The 20,165-nt window shown below is 43.9% G+C and overlaps 1 protein-coding gene across 2 annotated transcripts in view; it reads left to right on the top strand.

Moving 5' to 3' along the window:
* Positions 1-20,165, top strand: part of LOC126543987 (uncharacterized) — a 60,502-nt gene that overhangs the window by 304 nt on the left and 40,033 nt on the right. Inside the window, exons 1-4 of one of the 2 annotated variants that reach the window (XM_055062438.2) lie at positions 549-1,898; positions 8,222-8,448; positions 9,630-10,583; positions 19,644-19,769. In XM_055062438.2, the coding sequence (XP_054918413.1) occupies positions 8,321-8,448; positions 9,630-10,583; positions 19,644-19,769 (1,208 nt within the window). In that variant the 5' untranslated portion in view covers positions 549-1,898; positions 8,222-8,320. Of the gene's footprint in view, positions 1-548; positions 1,899-8,221; positions 8,449-9,629; positions 10,584-19,643; positions 19,770-20,165 lie in introns of those variants that run through there. The other variant, XM_050191164.3, reaches the window with a different exon arrangement.

Genomic DNA, 20,165 nt, shown 5'->3' with positions numbered 1-20,165 from the left:
TTGCGGCCCTGCGGGGTTGAACGGTCGCTGGCACTGCGGTTACCGCACCGGCGGCCCTGCCAGCCTAGCGGGATACGCGTTGTTCTGTGAACCTCTGCGGGGTCGAAGCGCGCTTGTGTGTATGTTTTTGTGCCTGTGATATGTGTGCCGAATTTGCCCGATCGTGACGCGACTTCTTAAGAGTAGCGCTGGACGACTGACACTTCAGCGCTGTGTTGAGCCGCGGGGCTGCAATGGGAAACCCGTTAGCGCCGCAGCGCGCTCACTTGACGCCCTTTAATTGATTTGAACTTCGCCGGACCTTGAAGGCCGCGCATACCAGGCAAGTGTCCGCACACAAGCGCGCCTCGCGGCATTTGCGTTTCGGTCATCGACGCAGTTCGAGGTATGTGTAAGCAGCCAGGACGGCCGCGTGATTTGTTCACCAATGAGCCAATTGCGCAGGTCCTGTTCAATTAATTCATTAGCAAAATTTGCCAACGGAAATGTCGCTGATCGGTGCGTGGCTTGCGCTCACGGAATCTTCGGTGCGCAGCAATGCGAAAAAATTGCTGTCTGTTCATAGCGGAAGCGAGGCTGCACGATTGTGCGTGCCAGTGACGCGAACAGCGTAATGAAATGTGCGCGCGTGACGCACCAGTCTGTTAATGAAACGGTGTTTTAGCCGGCAGCTAGCACATCGTACAGCAGGCAACAGAGACGCATATATTATTGCATGCACGCTACGGTATCCACGAATAATGGACGAATCGTCGCATCCGCGATTGTTCACCCAACTGCGACGCGCTCTCAGCTAGGATTCGTCTCTCGATCGACATTACAATTTTGTACTTAGGGGTGTGATCGTACGCGCACTCAGCTGCGATCATTTGCGCAGCAAATGCGCACTTGCGTGTTCGTTGTTTATATGCACCGCCGATCAGGGAGCGCGTGCAGGCACGCAGTGCGCGCTCAAGAATGCCCGGCGCGTGCGTCAGGTCTTCCTCGGTTCCCCGATAAAAAAAAAAAACAATAACAAAACACTGCGCGCGCGCGCGCCTGTCTTGTTCTCGGAAGAACTCGCGCTTTCCACAGCCTTGAGGTGTCTCCTACAAAGCGAAACCACCAGCAGGTGCGCCTGCCGCAACGATTCGAAGCGATCGCCTCGAAAGAAAAACGAAGTAAGAGGCTGCGAAATGCGCGTCGGCTTCCTCGCGCGCGTTACCGCGTTATATTGGCGGGAGCTCTGTGCTGCATTTGGCGTTGAGCCAGTGAAGGAGGCGCGCGCTGGCCAACTAGCCGCGACCCAGCGACGTCGCGTATTGCGCTCGTTGATGCGAGCTGCGGCGCGCGCGCCAGGCACCGAGCGATTCCTTTCGCAACTTCGCTGCAGCGCGAAGGAGATTACATCCCGCCGCCTTCGCCGAGAAGAAGGGGTTTGGCTTCGCGAGCGGCAGCCGACGAGAAGCCGAGCGAATGCGCGTAAACAGGATTCCGGGAACGATCTGAAACCGCGCCCCCCCGGAGGGGGCTTCCGTGGGGGCAGCGCCAGGTATGTATACGGTAGTGTGTACATGTGCGCGCCGTGCTCCGTATTGGCCCGCGAGATATCGGCCGCGATTGCTGCCATCGCGTCCTAGCGCGTGACTGCCCTGGCTGTTAAAAGGCTTCTTGGGCGCTTCATTAAAAACAAAACAAAGAAACACGACTACTTCGGGGAAAGACGTGGCGCTCAGATAGAAGAAAACGGGTTTTCCCGTTTCTTCTCCCGAGGGTGCAGGAATATCGTTTAGAGTTGCGAGAAAAAAGGGGCAAGATTTAGACGTATGTGTTTACATCCACAGGCACTCGGAAACAAATTGCTTGCCAAATGAAGCGCTTGCATCGGAAGATCGACTTTCCCCTACACAACCAGCGGCGTAAGAACAACTATTTATTTTACCTTCGTGCTTTTTGGAAAGCTCTCGCCGATGAAAAGCGGGAGAAGGAACTATATATGTTGCAATACCATGCACTACGTTTACAAAATACCCAATAGGGTATGCTTCCTGCAAAAGTGCTTGTATGTACATGTTTTGCTGTGTTTTCGAATTATGTAATAATGAGGACACATATTTCTTGGAAGCCTCTAGTTCTGTGTGAAAATTCCTATTTTTTTTATTTGATTGATTTGCTGCTTTTGTATAGTGCTTAGCTGTTATGCTTGTCGTTTACAGGGAAAACGTTTTCTATCAACAGTGCCGTTTCACATGGCCAAGTTGATTGCTGATATAGAAAGTGGTTACGGCACGCATTCGCTTGTTCACATTGAATGCAAGCTTGGTACTTAACACGTATACATACACCACCAAAGTGAAACGTTGCAATGTGGAAAGAGAACTGATCGTTAAGGAATGTGTACGGCACACAATCGCGGACTTTATCAGACTGGTGAAACCACCATATGTGTAGCAAGTAAACATCTTTAATACACTTTCCAAACTGCCTTGTGCATGGCTCCAGGATGAGCCTGATGGTAGCAGGTTTTCCTGGGAGATTAAGAAAGAGCAGGAGAGGGAACAAGCCAGATCTAGAGGAATGTGGGGCAAAGATGGCAAGGCCACATTGCTTAATCATTGAAATGTACATATCTGGCACTCACAGAAATGACATCAGCTACGATTTTCTATTGTTCCATCGCTCAGAAAGGCAGCATTGTCCAACATGTGTTTTATCTACAAAAGCTGTCTTATCTAAGAACACCCATATGCCCATTGCATTGGTCAGCTAAGTGTCTCCCTCATTTCATGCTGCAGTCTTTCTTTTCACTTAACAATGTGTCAAATAGCCTGGGAGAAAGTAGTTTTGAGACAGGTGTACAGCAAGATAAATCTTCAGCTAACTTGCGCAAGCACAGGCTTTCTGTACGCCAGCGCCTTAGAACAGGAACACCCTTATACAGATAACTTTATCCAGACTAGCCTTGTGAGCATAAGCTTAACCTTAACTGTTACAGGCTCACCCAATCGTAATATGCTCGTAACAGAATTTAATCTCACTTCAATTCAATCTAACAGAAATTAAGCTCACTTAATCGTAACAGAATTGGGTAAGGCATTCCACACCTCTATCTCATCAGGAAATGAAGAGTAACAAAGGCTATAAGTGTGTGATAAGTAAGGCCGAAGGTCCTTGTATTATATTGCTGTTGCTGCCTTGCTATAGAAATCGGTTGACTTAAAGTCAGGCTTTTCAGCACACTTCCAAATGCAACTGTTGGCATTCTATGGGATACTCCACGTGTGCTATACAGCTAAGAAGACTGGACTGGGTTGCTCTTGTTATATTCTGTTAGTTCACTCGGAAAGTCTTGAAAGGTAGAACTTGGGTGTATTATATGGGTGTATGTTAAGCTACATTCTCGGATAGTGCGGGCTCTTCAGGTAGCCAGACTTCCCATACTATCATAGCTAAGCAAACAACAAACAAGTGCTTCCTTTGTTCGGTGCGATTGCACTGAGGTACTTTTACATCTACACTGTCGGCAAAATAGAAAATTGGCCGAGTTGGTATAGTTTCACCATTTTGAACTTTAGTGCAGGAAAGACTGAGTGCAAGAGAAGAGGAGCCGCATATACATGGCAGAGCTAGTGCTTTTCTTTTTTTCTACGGTTAAAAATGGCCAATCTACGCTATCTGAAACTAGGCTTTCTACACAGTCCGAAATTTTATTGCAGTTAGTACTTGTAGAAATAGAAAATAAGCAACAAAAAGAGAGAAAGAGAGCAGGTTGGGCTTGTTAAATTAAACGCAGTGTGTGCCCTTGGCTCCGATATGGAAGTTGGCAGGCGAAAATGCCCCTTGCGAATGCTGGAGAGAGCTTCTGCTGGGGGGAAAGGTAGCTTCCCTCCTTGTACCACTGCCTTACAATGTTTGATTTGCTTCCTTTTCTGCTATTGCTAAGCCTTTTCGAAAATATTTTGCAGTAGAATGCTCCCTCAATGGTGCCTTACAACTTCCACTGTATTACCAGCATTTTTGATGGGCATTGGTATAAAGGAGCATTAAAATGGCAGGCCATATGCCCTTTGGATGAAAAATCCTGTCATCAAATATATACAGCAGGTGATGGTATTGATACCGAACGTTATGCTTAACGTAAGCATGGGTTCTGCTGGGCTTAGGTTTTTGGATATTTGTAACAGCTGAAGGTCAGATTGAGCCCCGCTTTCAGCTTAGCAGGCAGAAAGCATTTTTGTTAAGCTACAATCTCACTCGCTTTATGCTCATCCAACAGTGAGACTTAAGCAGTCGTGTCACTCGTGGGTGCCTGCTAAGAACATGACATTTGCGCTCTTTAGCAGTTCAGTTCCAGCTTCCTGTGTTAAAGTGGCTGGAATTCATTACACTGCAAAAATTAGCAATGCCAACTTTTGGCATTTAATTGTTTTGAACCCCTTGGATGATGGGCTTTCAAGTCTTGTCTTATCGTCAATCGTCTGGTTCTTTTTGTTTAATGTTGGTCTAATTTAAATGCTTAATTACTTGACTATCTAGTACTTATAGTCATTCTAAAATGGTATGCCTCTGATAAAAGCCACCCTGAGCAAATCAATTCAATTATCGCATCTTGCCTATCTTCAAAGAATTTCCAACTCATTTTCTGAAGCACCCCATATACATATATAACAAATGCATTTTTTATTTCCATGACCCCTTATCATTATGACAAGCTTCAAGTGCATGTTTGTGAGAACATTGACAAAAACTGGCTTTGTGCTCAAAGCCAGCGCATAGGAATGGGCATTGGAGCTACACTGACAGTGAATGATGTGCGGTGGCTACTGAAACATAAGATCATGGGTGTACAAGTTGCTTCTTATTAGCAAATTGAAAACTTGAACCTGGCCATAGCTTTAACATGTCAGTGCAGCTGTCGACCTGTGGCAACCTGCAACTCTCAAAGCACTCATTGCAGTAGCGTCTTGTTATATTCAGAAGCAAGAAAAAACGACAATGAGGAGAAGACGGCTTGGCAGCCATCGTAACTGTCTCACTTATCAGTGGACACTTGAACCGCCCCGTGGCTGTAGGAACAATAAAGGGTGAGAGAATGGACATGTGAGAGAAGAGTTACAATACAAGAGATGTTGTAAAGAACATGGAAGGGCATTAGTGAGAACAAAGTGAAATAACTGCACATACTGAAAAAGTTCTACAGGAATGTAAGAACAGTCTTGTAATACTCTCTAAGAATAAACACATGAAAGTTTCTGGGGACGCATGCTAGAGGCAGTCGGAGGGGGTGAACCAATACAGGAAGGAAAATGACACTTAGTCAAGCTGCCTGCCACACCACGCAGCAGTTAACGTATGCTCTTTACATTTGTCTGTCAAAATCTGCTGGGGCAGGGGGGGGGCAAGCCTTTGACTTATCTCAGATTGCTGTCGTTCTGACATTCTCGCGCAGCTGACACGTCTCAATGCATTTAATTATCTGGGTGACTCATAGTTACAACGAATGCCTCGTGAATTTTTTAGAAATTATTTTAACAATTTTCCTTTAGCGTCGCGCTCACTTCGGCGTTGCAGTGCAAGCTGCCTGCGAAAACACTAATTCGAGGACGGTGTGCCAAGTTCTCAGTTGCTGAACATGTTTTCGCTCTTCTTGTTATGAAACCATGAGAAGCATGACAGTTCTGACTCATCCGTCTAGGATTAAAAAAAGAAATGTTAGCTTGCTATGGCTGCGCTTCCTGTTAGCTTCCTTATTGCAGGCTAGCATTGCGCGCAGGCACGTCAGAGAGCCACTTGTATTGTAAGACAGCCGACAAGGGAGCGCTTGTCTCTTTTTGTGTGGCTGCACTGTGGTTGTACAGACGGCATTCCACTGAACTGGCTGTTCGTCGTGTAACCCTTAAGTATACAAGATCCCAGATTGTGCCTCTTATGGAATTTCAGCCAGGGGTGAGAACGCACTTTTTCTTTTTCATTGTTGCGAAGTTTTCATGTACAGTGAACTTCTAACAATTCGACCTTGACAGGAACAGTGAAATTAAATGAATAATTTGGCAGGCCGAATTAAAGAGGAGATGGAAAAAATGCCCAAACATGGCAGTGTTTCATTTGGCAGTATTAACCCGATTCTAAAATGCCCCCTGATCGGATGTGCACCTAGTTTTTATGAAATAAAAGTAGAAAACTAATGTAGAAATAAGTGTTTTGAATGACTGACATGTCAAAAACACTAGAGTTTCTAATGACTAATGTAAAAAGGACATTGAAGCTCCCAAATACTGCATTCATTGGGGTCATCATTTAGGTTAGGCATGTTCGTGCTACCCGCTGTGGTGTTGTAGTGGCTTTGGCATTATGCTGGTATGCATGAGGTCGGGGGCTCGAATCCTGGCCACAGTGGCCATATTTCTATAGGGGTAAAATGCAAGAATGCTTGTGAACTGGGCATTGGAGGCCCGTTAAAGAACGCCAGGTGGTCAAAATTAATCTTCCACCCCCACTACGGCGTGCCTCATAATTGTATCGTGGTTTTAGCACGGGAAACCCGGACTTTAGTTTTAAATTAATTTTGAGGTTCCTGCTGGCCCGTCAAGCTCAAGTTATTCAGTGAATGCCTACTTCAGGATATAAATAATGAAAGTTCTGGCCCATAGAAAAAAAAATATGTAGAATTACGTTTTTTTTTAGAATTGAATTAGAGTTGAATTAACGAAATTATAGTGTAGGGGAAAAAGCAGAAGATGGAGAGAGAAAAGGAACAGACAGGACTGGACAATTGTGGACTAAAAATTTCGGATTTGGTTCAGAAAGGTGGAATATAAAGGCAAGGATATTTAGATGCATGCATAAATCGAGGGTTGTCTGTTTCATTTTTATTACTGGTAAAGGATTGTTGGTTAATGCAAATATAATTTCCTTTATATGACAGGCCTCGTAAGATTTTGTTAAAGTTTCAATGTACTATATAGTACCATGTTTAACCACCACGTTCAATGCTTACGAACTTTCCAAGTTTTTCATTTTACTAAACACGGCTTTTATATATCAGCGCAGTTTCTTTCTAGGTTTGCGGCTCAACTTATTTATTTTTTAAAAAACCAGTACAATTTATAAATGTCTTTTAACAAATGTTTGGATACACTGGCACATAATTGAAGCAGGTGGCTCCCAGTGCAATGATGCAGAAATCATTCGGATGATTGGCATCCATGACATTTGTCACACTAAATTCTTGAGTTTTCTTATATGTTAAATAAGTAATCTTTGCTGTATTTAGGGAAGCAATCTAAACTGCCTAACCACAATCAGCTGTGGCATTTCAGAGGGCTGCTTATGCTTATTTTTTTTAATAGTCGTTGCTGTTGCATTAAAGTGCAGCATGGATGCCTTTAGTAATTACAAGATCTTAGCTTAGTTTTGGCTAACTATCTGACCACACCTTTTGTCTATTTCATTTTTTTAAATTTCCATTCAGCAACAGAGCTGTCTGCCTCCCAACAAGCCACAGCAGGGAGCAATGTCTCAGCTGAAGGCAGCTTTCAATATTGTCACATTTCATTAATAACAGGTGACAAAGAACTTCTTAGATGAGAACTGTTTAGTAGATAAACTCCTGCCCCTGAGAGGAAGTGCAAGCATACGCAGCGATAGCAGAAAATTTGCAGCATGAACGGTATTTGTTGGGCCAAGGGACCTCAGCAATCAGCCAGTGTGCTTTCCTCACCTTCATTGTCTGCTGGTATCATAGAGTTGTTACTAATAACCAAGCCCCTTGTCGGTTCCCTTTATTCTTCTTTATTTTCCGTGTGTTACCTCATATGCTTTCAGGAATGCTAGGGTATAGCCGACACGAAGGATGTAGACAGGAACAAAAACACAGACACAAAAATATACTGCTTCTTTGCATCTGTGTTTCTCTTTCCATGTCTGTGTTTTTCACACCCAACAAGCTTTGTTAGGCTTCCATGAATGTTGGAAAACAAAACAAAGCATAACTCAAAGTTGTGCTGTATTGTTTTCACAATATACACACAACAAAATAAAGTGTACGAGCGCATTTTCTTTGCTTGTGTCCTGTTAGAACTATGCATGAAGAAGACGTGGTTGTGTTTTCCTCGCGTGTCTCCTGTGAGAATTATGCAGTGCTATCTCACATCCGTGATCAAGGACTGGCTGACCTACATGCGGCCTTTTAGTTTTGAAATAAAAGCCTTCATTGCAGATGCGTGCGTGTGTGTTCATTCAGGCTGCTAGGTGGTAGGCGGACAGCAGCGGTTTGTGGGAGGCTTCCACCTGCAGAGGCCACCACCTTCCTGGGTGCTGTTGCAGCTTTGCCTCCTCCACCATGGCGACGGACAGTGGCGTCTCCTCCAACGGACTTGTGTCGCATCCATTGTCAGAGCCACCACTCAGCCTGCCGGGTAGCAGGAAAGGCAGCGGGGAAGATGTCCTGACCGCTTCAGGTGCTGCAGGGTGAGCTGCTGCCCACATTGTGGAGTTCCATGGCATTTAAATTATGTGTTGTTGAGCTCAAGGTTGTGGGTTCAGTTACCAGTGGCAGTGTCCTCATTCAAATGAAAGTGGAATGCAAGAAATGCTGGTGTTTTTAAGTTTAGGTGTGTAACTGGGCATACTGAATTGCTTTTGTTTGCCTGTTCATCTAAAGCCCGCATGTTTATGGGAAGTCGGTGTTTTCGTATTGGGGACGTCCCATCCTAATTTACTTATGTACACGAAGTGAGTCGTGTGTCTTATTTTGTGCACTGTAAATAATTGTTTCTATAATTTAACATAATTTGTCTCCTTACCAAAAGGCAGCAACCACATGTTAATGCATTCACCTGCATGAAAGGTGCTTCTGCATTGGCTGAAAATGCAATGAAAGCCAACTCCACTCTGCGTTCATTTTGCATTATGCTCTCATTTCCTGATGAAATGTGCTATAACCAACATGGATCAGGAATTTCCCACGCATGCTTTCTGTGGGTGTGGCTGCACTCTAGAAGGTGATTCAGCAATTATGGTTGAGGGACAGAAGGGATTATCTTTAATCTTTAGCATGATAAAAGAACAGGCTCAATGGTTGTGCAGCAGACCCTTTTTTTGGCACATCTTCATCAGGATCAGGGATCAGATCTTTTCAAACATGCAAGGCTAGGTTTAAACACACTGTTGCTGCTGAACAGGCATGCAGACACAGAATAGTGAGGGACACCTTTATCATTCTCATGAACACACCTGGTTATTGATCAGTTATAACTGGCTGGTTACCAAGCTCTTAAGGGCTGCATGTTGCAAGGCTTTATACAAACTTTACTACAGGACAACCTGTGTTGGTGGCCACTTAACCTCCATGAGAATGATGAGAAATGGGTGGATTCTACTTGCCTTGGCTACACAGTACTGTCACGTCAAAATATGTTAATAGAAACAAAATATAACACGTTACATTAATTATTGTGATGTGTGATCATAGCATAACCAGTCACTAGATGCAATCTACTCTTAGAATTGAGCATCTATTCATGAAGCTAGCCATTACACATGCTTTGAAATCTAAATAAAAATGCAGCTTCTAATTTCTTTTCTTTATTCATGATTGATCTTGCTGCTGTGCACATGTCCCTTGGTCACACAGGCGCCCTTTACTGCAGGTCACCCTGCGGACCACTGGTTAGTCCGGTAGCCTGCCAGAGCTCAAGCCCAAATGGGGATTTATGCGATCCAAAAGACACCACCATTAAGGTTGCAGACGACGGCCTGGTTGCACTGGTTCCAAGCTGCAGTGACCTGTGCAGTTCGGAAGCTTCGGGCATTGCGCCCAAGTCGACAGAATGCAGTCTTGCGCAGCAGTCTCCTAATTGTGCGACTCCTCCTGCAAGTCCAGGTTTACCCGCTTCATCAACGCTTGAAGAACCTAGTTCCAGACTGCAAGCTCCAGACGTCTCTGCAACAACAATGGTTGATTCGCCAAAGGGGGATGAGGTACGGGTTGCCACTGATGCGGCAGACTGTGTCTCCGGACCTGTCCATGAGTGTTCTCCAGAGTCGGCGATGACAACCTCGTTGAGCAATGGCATTCTACCCGAGGCAGGTGGCGGTGCTGTCTCAGGAATGCAGAGCACCACTGGCTCTGAAACTAATGTGGAGTCTCCCAGCAGGAACCACATCTTTGAACCACTGCAAAACGGGAAGTTGCCAGAACAGCTCCCAAGCGGTGGCTCTCCACGGCACTCTCGTGACAGAGGACTTCAAGAGTCGCCCAATGTGCAAAGGACGACTTCTCCCGAGTCGCCAAGAGAAAATGGCACGCGATCGCCGTGCTGCAACGGGAGGGAGGAAGTGCGGACACTGGTCACTAGCCAAGCCATTGTTGGGAGTAGCCCGAGGGCTCGGGGTTGTGAGCCATCTCCGGACGCAGGGTCAGAGACCACTGGAAAGAAGCACTGTGCTGCTGTTACCAATGGGGATGTGGGCTTGAGGTGCGTCCGAGACAGTACTGGCGTCGGCAGTGACAGGACTGTGCTTCCAGCCCCAGCTGCCCTTCCGGAAGTAAGGAGGCGCAGTGCTTCGGACGGGGCAGTTAAGGAGAACGGCTGGGCACGAAGGTGAGAGCTTTCACAACTTTCCAGGTCCTAGAGTTCGCATTTGTCTTTGCCCTTATTGTGCTGGAGTGTCAAGTCATTAAGGCATTCCTGTTCTAGAGCAATAGTCATTTCTCATGCACATGCTAGAAAGAGTAGGGACGACTTGGAAAATCTGGGTTCCCAATGCAGGGGTACATTGCTGCTTTTTAATGGTTTGCTTCAGCAAACCATTAAAGAGCAACTCTTGTAAGACTCGCTTAAGAAGCAGGAACCTTTTGCTTTACGAATAAGTTCCTCCTATTAAATGCTTTTGTTCATAAAAATTGTCAATAACTCTTTAGGAAGACTTAGCAAGGTGCTCTGTAATCCAGCTTAGCGTTTAGCTGCCACACCATATAACTGTGTATGGCCAAAACAGTCCTATAAATTTTCTCTCCTTCTATAAATCTTAGAAAACAATACAATCACAGGTACATGCAGAAAACTGTGATGTGCTTCTTTCTAGTACACAATATGTCAGTACTGTCTTTAATTGGAGGCATGCCTGTAAGCAATACTTACATAGAGTTGCAGTTAATCTCATGCATGTGTTTATACCACTTGTGAACAAACAAAAAGTGAGAACTAGATGCTCACGGAAGTGGATGTGACAAATGCATGTCCTGCCCATTTATTCGCTGGGGTTGTTTACAGCTACTATGTACCAGCTTGCCTAGCAATTAATCTACCTGTGATGACTTCTGCAATCGCAGGATACACCCTGTTGCTCACACGCGCACTCGCAGACAGTTTGATGTTGAGCTTCAACAGTGTGGCTTTCGTTCAAAAAAAAGGCAGAGCCAATAATTTGTAGTGCTTAGCAAGAAGCTCAAACAAGTGTGCACATGAAGCAAATGAAATTCATACGGAATTTAAGGCAATTGTTTCACGCATATTCCCCTACAGATAATTTACTGAATGGTTACTCTTGTTACAGTAAAAGTGTAAGCATGCTGAAACTAAAGCCATTCTTCTTTTTTGGCTTCATTGATCTTAAGAATGTTTTGGTCAATGGATGGAATGGTGATTGAGTGTTCAAACATGGAAAGCTCCCTTTCTTTAATGCTTTAAACTCCAGAGAACGTTCCCGCAAAAGCACATGAAATTTCCCAACTTTCTTTTTCTGTGCTAGTTTGTTGCACGCTATGTTCTCGTCAAAATTAAAGTATTAATTGTTGATTGACTGATCTTTCCTATTCAGTGGAAACTTTGAGTACATCAGCAAAGAGTTTTTCTTGAAGTAATTAAAATTCTGCAAGAAGCTCGGCGCTTAAGACAGCATCAGTGTAAAGTGCACAGTAATATGTGTGAGTACCTAAAGCCAGCAGTTATCAGTGAAACGAGCTGACGTGTAAGACCTGTTGCCACAGGGCAAAACGGAGTTTGCTGTGATTGAGAAGGTTTTGTATTTAATATCATTGGTACAAACTGACAGGCTAAGTACAGCGTCGGCTTGGGGGTTAAAGGAAGGGATGTTGGAAACATTGGTTTTGGCTAGCTCTGTGTCAACAGTTCCAACAAAAGCAATAAAGTGTAATCAGATGTTATCTTTGGCATGGCTGGTCGTTCTGCAACATCTTTTGTTGGTCTCATTCCAGAAGCGCACCGTAGTCTCTAGGTGCACGCACGCAACAAAAACAGCAACTGAATTCACTAAATGTGTTTATGGGGGCATAGCTGACCTCTACACCGAGGGAGGTAAACAAACGGAGGCTTACCAAACAAGCCCAAGCTGAGCACTTGTGGGTAAACTGTTCAGTACCTGCCTTCCGTCTCCATATACACACGGCTTGTCATAACTGCTAGGTGAGCTTGTGCAACTACTGGCCGCCTGGCATGTTTCCAGTGAACCGCTGAAGTGATAAACACAGGCACGGTATTGTAGGGGTATTGTAAAGTGATGACCTCAATAAAGCCATTGCGCATAAAAAGGGAGACAACAAGTCGGTGGCAGAGAGCGATAAAAATAAATGCATTCAGGAGGAGGTGAAGTTACTATCTTGATGTGCGTCTCTTGTATATAAGTGAATGTGTCGTTGCTATTGCTGTGCTTTATTCTGAACATGTGTGCCATTAAAAACCAAAGTTTCGGCTTTGCATTTAGTTAAATTACTTGTACTTTGTCGAAGCTCGCAGTCATAGCTTGGCAGCCATGGCATTCACCTGCTGAATGCAAGTCTGCGCTTAAAGAGAGTTCAAGTTGTAGAAAGTCATACAGAGTCCTGTATGAAATTGTCTGTCATATGTCAGTGTTTGTTTGTGATGTAGAGCACTTGTCAGTTATGACTGTTTGACCTTTTATTTGGAATACCTCAAAGGCCCCTTCTAAAGCGCTCGCTATTGCATGTTGCGTGGGCTTCATGTCAGTGAATGATTTCAGAAAAAGTGTAGTAACAAGGTGGATCATAGAGGACCGCACTGTTGCAAGGGGCATGTAATTCAAGTCCCTATTATGGGTAGTACGGCTCAGGAAAGCTTGTTTGTCATTAACTTTTGTTGGCTAAATCAGATTTGCTTTCCCATTGATTGGTCGTTATATACTGTATAAATATTGTCAGGCCATGCAAAAGTACAGAGGTTGTACAGCTCTGTCTTTTGAATCAAACTGCTGAAGTACTCTCCTTGTTTTGAGTAGGCATGAAAGCTGATTGGAAGTGGTCACTGCCATTACCTTTAAGCTGAGGAGCGTAGACTAGTAAGAGTGTGAATGCAGTTTGTCCGTGAACATTTATGGCTCTCTTTTCTGAGGCGTTCCTTGCATTCTGCATTGATGTCAACACAGTAATAGCACCACCAAGTCAGTAACGAAGGTGGCAAGGTATGATTACCCTTTCCAGGCATCAAGATGAACTGTTTTCACTTGTGTATGATGGCTTATGGTGTTTTCGCGATAGAGCCTATAGCTGGCATATACCTTTCTTGTGTAGTGCTCCAGCTTGCTGTTATCATATTGTTATTGTTTATTAGTTTTTGGAATTGTTAAATGTCTGGGTAAGAAGGTTTTGTCTCAACAGACTTTTGTACTGCCATGAACTGCCACCATAACACATGGTGTTTGTGATACATGATACACCACTTTAATGACAGAACAGTTTTGGGGCTGTCATACTCAGTTTTGTCAATCCCTGAAGAGTGTCGGTAGTTGTGAATATCAAATTCTTGTCAAGATGGCTCCCTTTTTATTTAATCCAGAAAGTGGTTGAACTTACATTTCTGTTTCATTTCGTTTAAGCACGGACTGAAAGAAATACAGTAGAATGTTGTTACAGTGACGTTATATTTGACATGGAAATACCTTCATTATAACTGATATTCATTAGAAACGTACATTCATTAACACTGATATTGGTGAGAAAATTTTTAGATTTCATTTGGTATGTTCAATTATTTGTTATATCAGTGTTTGTCATATTTAGCTTTGGCCCGACCTTTTGCAGAAGCAGTGTATAACATTGTATTTGCAGCGCTGAGCAAATCTTTGGAAATGATCGCAGATGTTCTTATCTATATAGTATTTCCATAGTTTGTTGCATGCGGTTGGAGGTATGTAGGTAGGCTGGCAGGAAACAAAAAAGTTCGGAACGCACAACTGTTGATTTTGGCAAGCTTTTGTCTGCTGATACTAAAGTAGAATTCGGGTCAGCAATAATTATTCTGGCAAGCATCTTCAGTACTTGTGATTTTTAAGTTACACAGCTGCCTTAATGACAATTATGTGCAAGACCCATTGGCATACATCTGATAGTGATCATGGCACCCATCTTCCCAGAAGCTGCAACTATCTCGACATATGAGCAACCAATAGCATATAAAAGTGGCTTTCACAGAAGTGAAAGTGATAGCAGCACTGAACAGTTGTCAACTCAATGCTAGGTATAATAATCTGCTCCCTATCTGTACTACAGTGGGGGTCATTGTGCATTCTTGATCACCCTGCAGTCATTGAACAATCACTTATTATGCTGATTGATCTATTAATTGGTTGTAATGGTGCAAGGGCCAGTTCTGGCCAAAGAGTGCCAATTACTTAAGTGTATCACATTTATGTGGTAGTAATGGGCCTTTTTTCCCAGAAACTACAGCACTCGTGGTGTAATAATCTGAAGCTTTGAATGTGCCTTGCAGAAAGGTAAAGGTTAGATAGCACTGATGGCACATTGAAAGAAGATGCAAGGAACAAAACAATACAAGTGAAGTAAAAGTGGCAGAGTAACTTTGCTGTGTTGCCATATAAAAATTAATATTATTTTTTTAGGAAAATGATTCTGTACAAAAGACTTTAAGCTCAGTCAAATACGCTTTTATTTCTTTTGGTCACTGTGGTAGATTTTACTAACAGAGGTGTGATGAAGCTTGTTTTTCAAATATTCAGTATTTCAAGTATTCAGGAAAGTTAGCATAGCACTGGAAATTTATGTTGGCTTGGGAGTCAGGTTCATTACAGGCATTTTTTCTAAATACCCCGCACTAGGTTCGGGCTGTAAAATGAAAAAAAAAAAAAATGATGCTAGGACTGTTAATCGCTGACTGCGCTTTTTTTCCCCCCACAATTTGCCAGCAGTAATTTTCAGATGAAGGCAGCAGTTACGGTTTTTCGCCATTTATCTATAGATTTTCATCTTATGTTTTCATTCATTTTTTCAAACAGTAAAAATTTAACTTACTCGTGAAATTGTAGTGTCCGCTGAACTTACTTTATGCTCGTCTTATTACGCATCGTGGCTCAAAATAAAAGGGCCGGTTGTCACTACCATTGGCTTGTTTAGGTCTGCTGCAGGATCAATTGCTCTCCCAGTGACCTTCACTTAGCATCTTTGTCAGCCAGCCTATTCTATGCATGCATATTTCCTAACCTTGTCATAAAAAAATCTTCAACAAAAGTAGCAAATGCTTGTGCCCATTTTGCTAACAGCGTGAAGGAGATGGGTAACTGAGGGCCTCGATGTGGCAATTGAGGGCCTCGATTTCTTTATCGGTTACAACCGTAGGAATCAGATAGACAATGAAGCCACATTAAGCAAATTGCAATGTAGATATAACCGAAACATAAACAGACGAGAAGACAACTTGTTGTTTGTGGATGCAGAAACCACATCTCCCACATTATGCACGTCGTGCCCTAACAGTGTCCTGCTGCCATAGTCACTCCCTATCTAGCCACTTTCTTGGGTGTTTGCACAAGAGGTATCCGTAGGAGTGTTAGCTAGTGCCATTCGTGGCCCTGGTGATGGACATGAAACATTGTTTCACCACAGGCTTCACATAGTGTGTGAACTTAGGAGCATGCCTGTTAGCAATGTCACCACACAGAGTAGCAATTACAGCATGCTTGGCAGGTTGTTAGAATCCATTGCGATTGATAAACTGGGGAAAAATGGGGCGTGGTGTACCAAAGAGGAAATAGATGTGCAAAGGTTCATTGCCTCAAGGCCTGGACCCCCTGTCACAGTGTTAAACACTGCGAAAAAATTTCGGCTAGCTCTGTTGCCTGTTTATATTGATGGGGAGCATGCTAAGAATGTGTCAAAACACAAATTTATGCCCAAGGAATCAACTGACATCTAAAGAAGGTGACTTTTCTGCGAGCAGTTTGTGGACAGCATTCATGGTTTAATGCAATTTGGTGTCGCGTGGCTTGTTTTGCTTGGCTGGGAGAAATTTGAGGGTAGACAATGGAGATGTGAAACATTCCTGCGTATTCTGCAGAGGTTTTTACTTTGCTGCTCGCCTGATAACTCGCACTTGATGTGGACACAAGTGCTCAAACACAATAGGAGATAAGGAGGCCCCACTTCTGATAGCTGTAGTTGATAACATTGTCGTGAACAAAAATGTGTGCAAAGCATTTAATGACTCCCCATCTAGGAAAAACGGGGCTAGGTGGATCAGACCAGTGAGGACAAGGGCCCATTCTTTTGCCTCTGGCATGGCATGGTTTTTCACAGAGGGCATGCCTGGAGTAGTGAAATTTAGTGCATTCCATTCTAGTCACTGTCTGTGTGCAGATGTCAAAGATTTGAGTATGCCAGCAGGATTTAACTACTCGTTCATCATTCCATTAAGAATTGCTGTGGAGACCAGTTAACTAGTTTTCGTGGTGGTTGGGGTTTGTGTTTGGACTTTCTGCGAAAGAAAAGAACTTGCATTGGATTTTTTGAAAATTAGCTTGTAGTGAGTGTAATCCAGTAACTGCACTTAGCATGACATAGATATAAGCAAAATAAATGAGAAATCTAGACAGCTGTACTTAGAAGTGAAGTCCTTTTGTACCATGTTATGAAGCAGTAGCATGGAAAATAAATTAAAAATGCCTTCCATGGTTTTGGTGTTCTGGCTTGCCGAAATTGGATATATGTTATACTTCCTGGCCATCCTTGAAAAGAAAGGTACGCATTCATTGGATTCTACTGGCACTAACATATGGAGCAGAAACTTGGAGACTGCACAATGAGCAATGAAACAAAAAATGTTAGGCATAAAGTTAAGAGAAACGGCAACAGCTGTGTGAATTAGAGAGCAGACAGAGTGTAGAGTTCGGGGGTCGTGGTCTCAATGTCTGGCATCACACACAGGGTCGCTCTCTAGCCTATGTCGTGGTTTGTCTCCTTACGGGTAGCTGACCTACACTACTGGGGCGTCACATGGAGGCTAAGAGGGCCCACGTCATCATCCGGGCTTTCTTGACGAGGGTAGCTTCTTTAGTGAAGAGTATGAGGTCAGGAGGTTGGAGAAACAAAACAGGGGGTTTATTTACGTAGAAGAGACGAACTTATTTACAGAACAAGGAATACTCATACTGGCTGGAGCACGGAGCGCAGTACATCATTCTCATAGCATGAGCTACACATCACAGCAGACTACATCTTTTTGAAGAGCACGTGAGGACGCATCAGCACACACCACACGGCACCAAAGGTGCCCGCTTTTAAGGCAATTCATTTCCCTAGGTGACTAGGCTAGGGAATCTGTTGACTGTGTCTCGGCAAATCATAATCCTCGAATTGTTTGCAAAATCCCGCTCATGACATCGCACCATTTCACTGGACTCCGCCTCCAATGTTGCACAATCTCTTGTATATGGCACAACCATGTGGCAATCTGGGAACCTGATGTCGATGCCGTTCTCATGGAAGACGTTGGCTCCTTTCACCAATTAGTGGGCTGTGTGTGATGGCCAGCTTGCATCAACCTGGGAAGCCTGGTCTTCATGGTGGTTTCTGCAACTGCACAATCCAGTGGTCATAGTCACTTTGAGAGGAGCTTTTTGTTGATGCGTCAAGATTTAGCGCTAGGGCTGCATCAACGTCAGGGTAATGCTGGTGGAGACTACTGTTAATTTCACCAAGCTGAAGCGATTCATCTCAGGAAAGCAGGAGAGGTTCAAAGGTTGCTATCCCCACTGGCCGATGGTTACAAGGGGTCGTCATCCTGCTCAGTGGCCTCTGCGAGATGGTTGCATGCATCCTCGCAAATGAGCGATATTATAGAATTTGATAGATGCTGGCTATGTGCTATGAAGGAGGGTAAGGGGGACCAAGTGAAAGCACCAGGCAGATGTTTGTCTTACCATGCAAGGTCATGCTGTCAGATGAGCTTGCAGTTTGGAAAGTTCAATGTAGCCAAACATTGTTTTGTGCACAATTTCTGCAGTTTCAGAAGGTTTGTGCGTGGCCTACCGTAACTGTTGTGGTTTATTTAAGTCCAGTACCAGTGGAAGCTGCTACAAAAGGTAGAGAAAGTACTTCTAACAACTATTGTTATAAACAAAAGCGAAAATAAATGTTCTAGGAGAGCTGGGAGACTATTCTGACATTGAATTGCGCATCTTCAAAACAGTGGCTACTCCTAAATGTGCATAGGAGGAAAAGGTAGGCGGCAGGGAGGGCAGGTGCTTAATGGGGTCCTCCTGGTGTTGTGGCCAGGTCGTGTTTGCTCAGAGCACTATTTGCTGCAGTACTTGTAGATGTGCACACCCCAAGCTGCGAATGGCACCTGTCTGATTGCATTTGCATAACTTGTTAGTGCAGTACTGTCGTGGACCATGTTGCATTCACTGCATACATTTCAAGTTTTTAGTGTACTCTGCTGCATCAACAAGTGGCATCACAGGTAACACTGAGAAGGGCGGATTCGAAGCTCAAGCCTTTGGGTGTACATTCTGAATAGTAAAAATGACTGCGCATGTGTTTTCAACGTTGTTGTGAAGGAATTGAAGGAATGTTGTGAACGAATGTGATGAAGGGCAGGAAGCATTATTCAAGTTCTGGAATTCGTGTCGTATTAAAGGACTTCTTATGAATCTCATCAAGAAAAGTAATGTAACACTTCGTACATGGACAGAGTAATTTACTATAAAATCCTGCCCCTGCCACATTCTCATGGTCTTTCTTTCCTTTTTGTCATTCCTGCTTAGCTCAAACCTTTACTGCTGTGTCAATTGAGAATGATGCTGGCCATGCTCTGTTTATCATTCGGCTGAATTTTGATACCAGCATGGCCTTCATTATGCGACCCAGTCTTGGAGGCTTTATAGTTGGTACAGTAGTGTCATTCTCTGTCACCAGATGGTGCCACTGTCTAACCAGTAGCGACATTCCTGTTTTGCTCATATGAGAATGAAAATGTGGTGCAAATTACAAGGAACTCTTCAGCATGTGAGTTTGGTTTTGTTGGTGGTTTGGTCACATTCTGCACAAACTTTTTTGTCTTTGTGTCCCCCACATTCTGTGCTAAAAGAAATAATATATAATATAAGCAAGTGCAGGTGACGTCCTGAGCAATATTTTAGGCTCCCTGCTGTGTGTACAAGAATATTTTACGTCGGTTAATTACAGCATTGTAGGGTGAGTAGACATTATTTCTTAATGCTCAGGAAGCGCTGCCCCCCTTTGAGAACATGTTTATATGTATTCTGGTTTTCTGTGCAGTGACCTGTTCTGATCACTTCACTTGCAGGATATGGCCAGTGACTATAGTTGTTTTTTTTTTTTTCTTTAAGGTTCAGCTAGAAGTAATGGCATTGCTCGTGTCTTGTGTACACAGGGGTCGGTCTAGCCACTCGGAGTGCAACGGTCTAGACCGGCGCACTATTGTGCTGAGCAGCAGCAGTGGTAGCAGCAGTGGCTCCACTGAGGGGCCCGACAGTCCCTTGCCCGGAGAGACCCTTGGGTAAGAAGCCCTTTACTCTACAAGTGGTCACCCAGCTGACTGGCTTGTGCATAGGCAGCCTACTGTATACGTATACATTGTACACCGTGGCAGACCTGCCTCTTCTAAAATTTGAAAGATATGACAGTTTAAGCCAAAAAAGTTTGAAATTTGATGGAAAAATACTAGACATTTTTTAAAGAGATCGAATGCTTGTTAAAAACCTGCCAGACTTTGTTCCATAGGGACAAATGAGGGACAGAGTAGTAGCTAGAATCATCTGTGCCACAAGCTGAAGTGTTCACAATGTACATTAAAAAAAATGTGTGCAAAACATTTATGCACCAGACATTCTTGTTACGGGGGCTGAAGTTTCATTTGCTGTTGCCCGATGCTTTTTGTGGAGTGGGTGGTGGC

The sequence above is a fragment of the Dermacentor andersoni genome, chromosome 10 (assembly GCF_023375885.2).
Source record: "Dermacentor andersoni chromosome 10, qqDerAnde1_hic_scaffold, whole genome shotgun sequence".
Lineage (NCBI taxonomy): Eukaryota > Metazoa > Arthropoda > Arachnida > Ixodida > Ixodidae > Dermacentor > Dermacentor andersoni.
The sequence above is the reverse complement of the archived record's forward strand: the minus strand, read 5'-3'. Positions and strand labels throughout refer to the sequence as shown.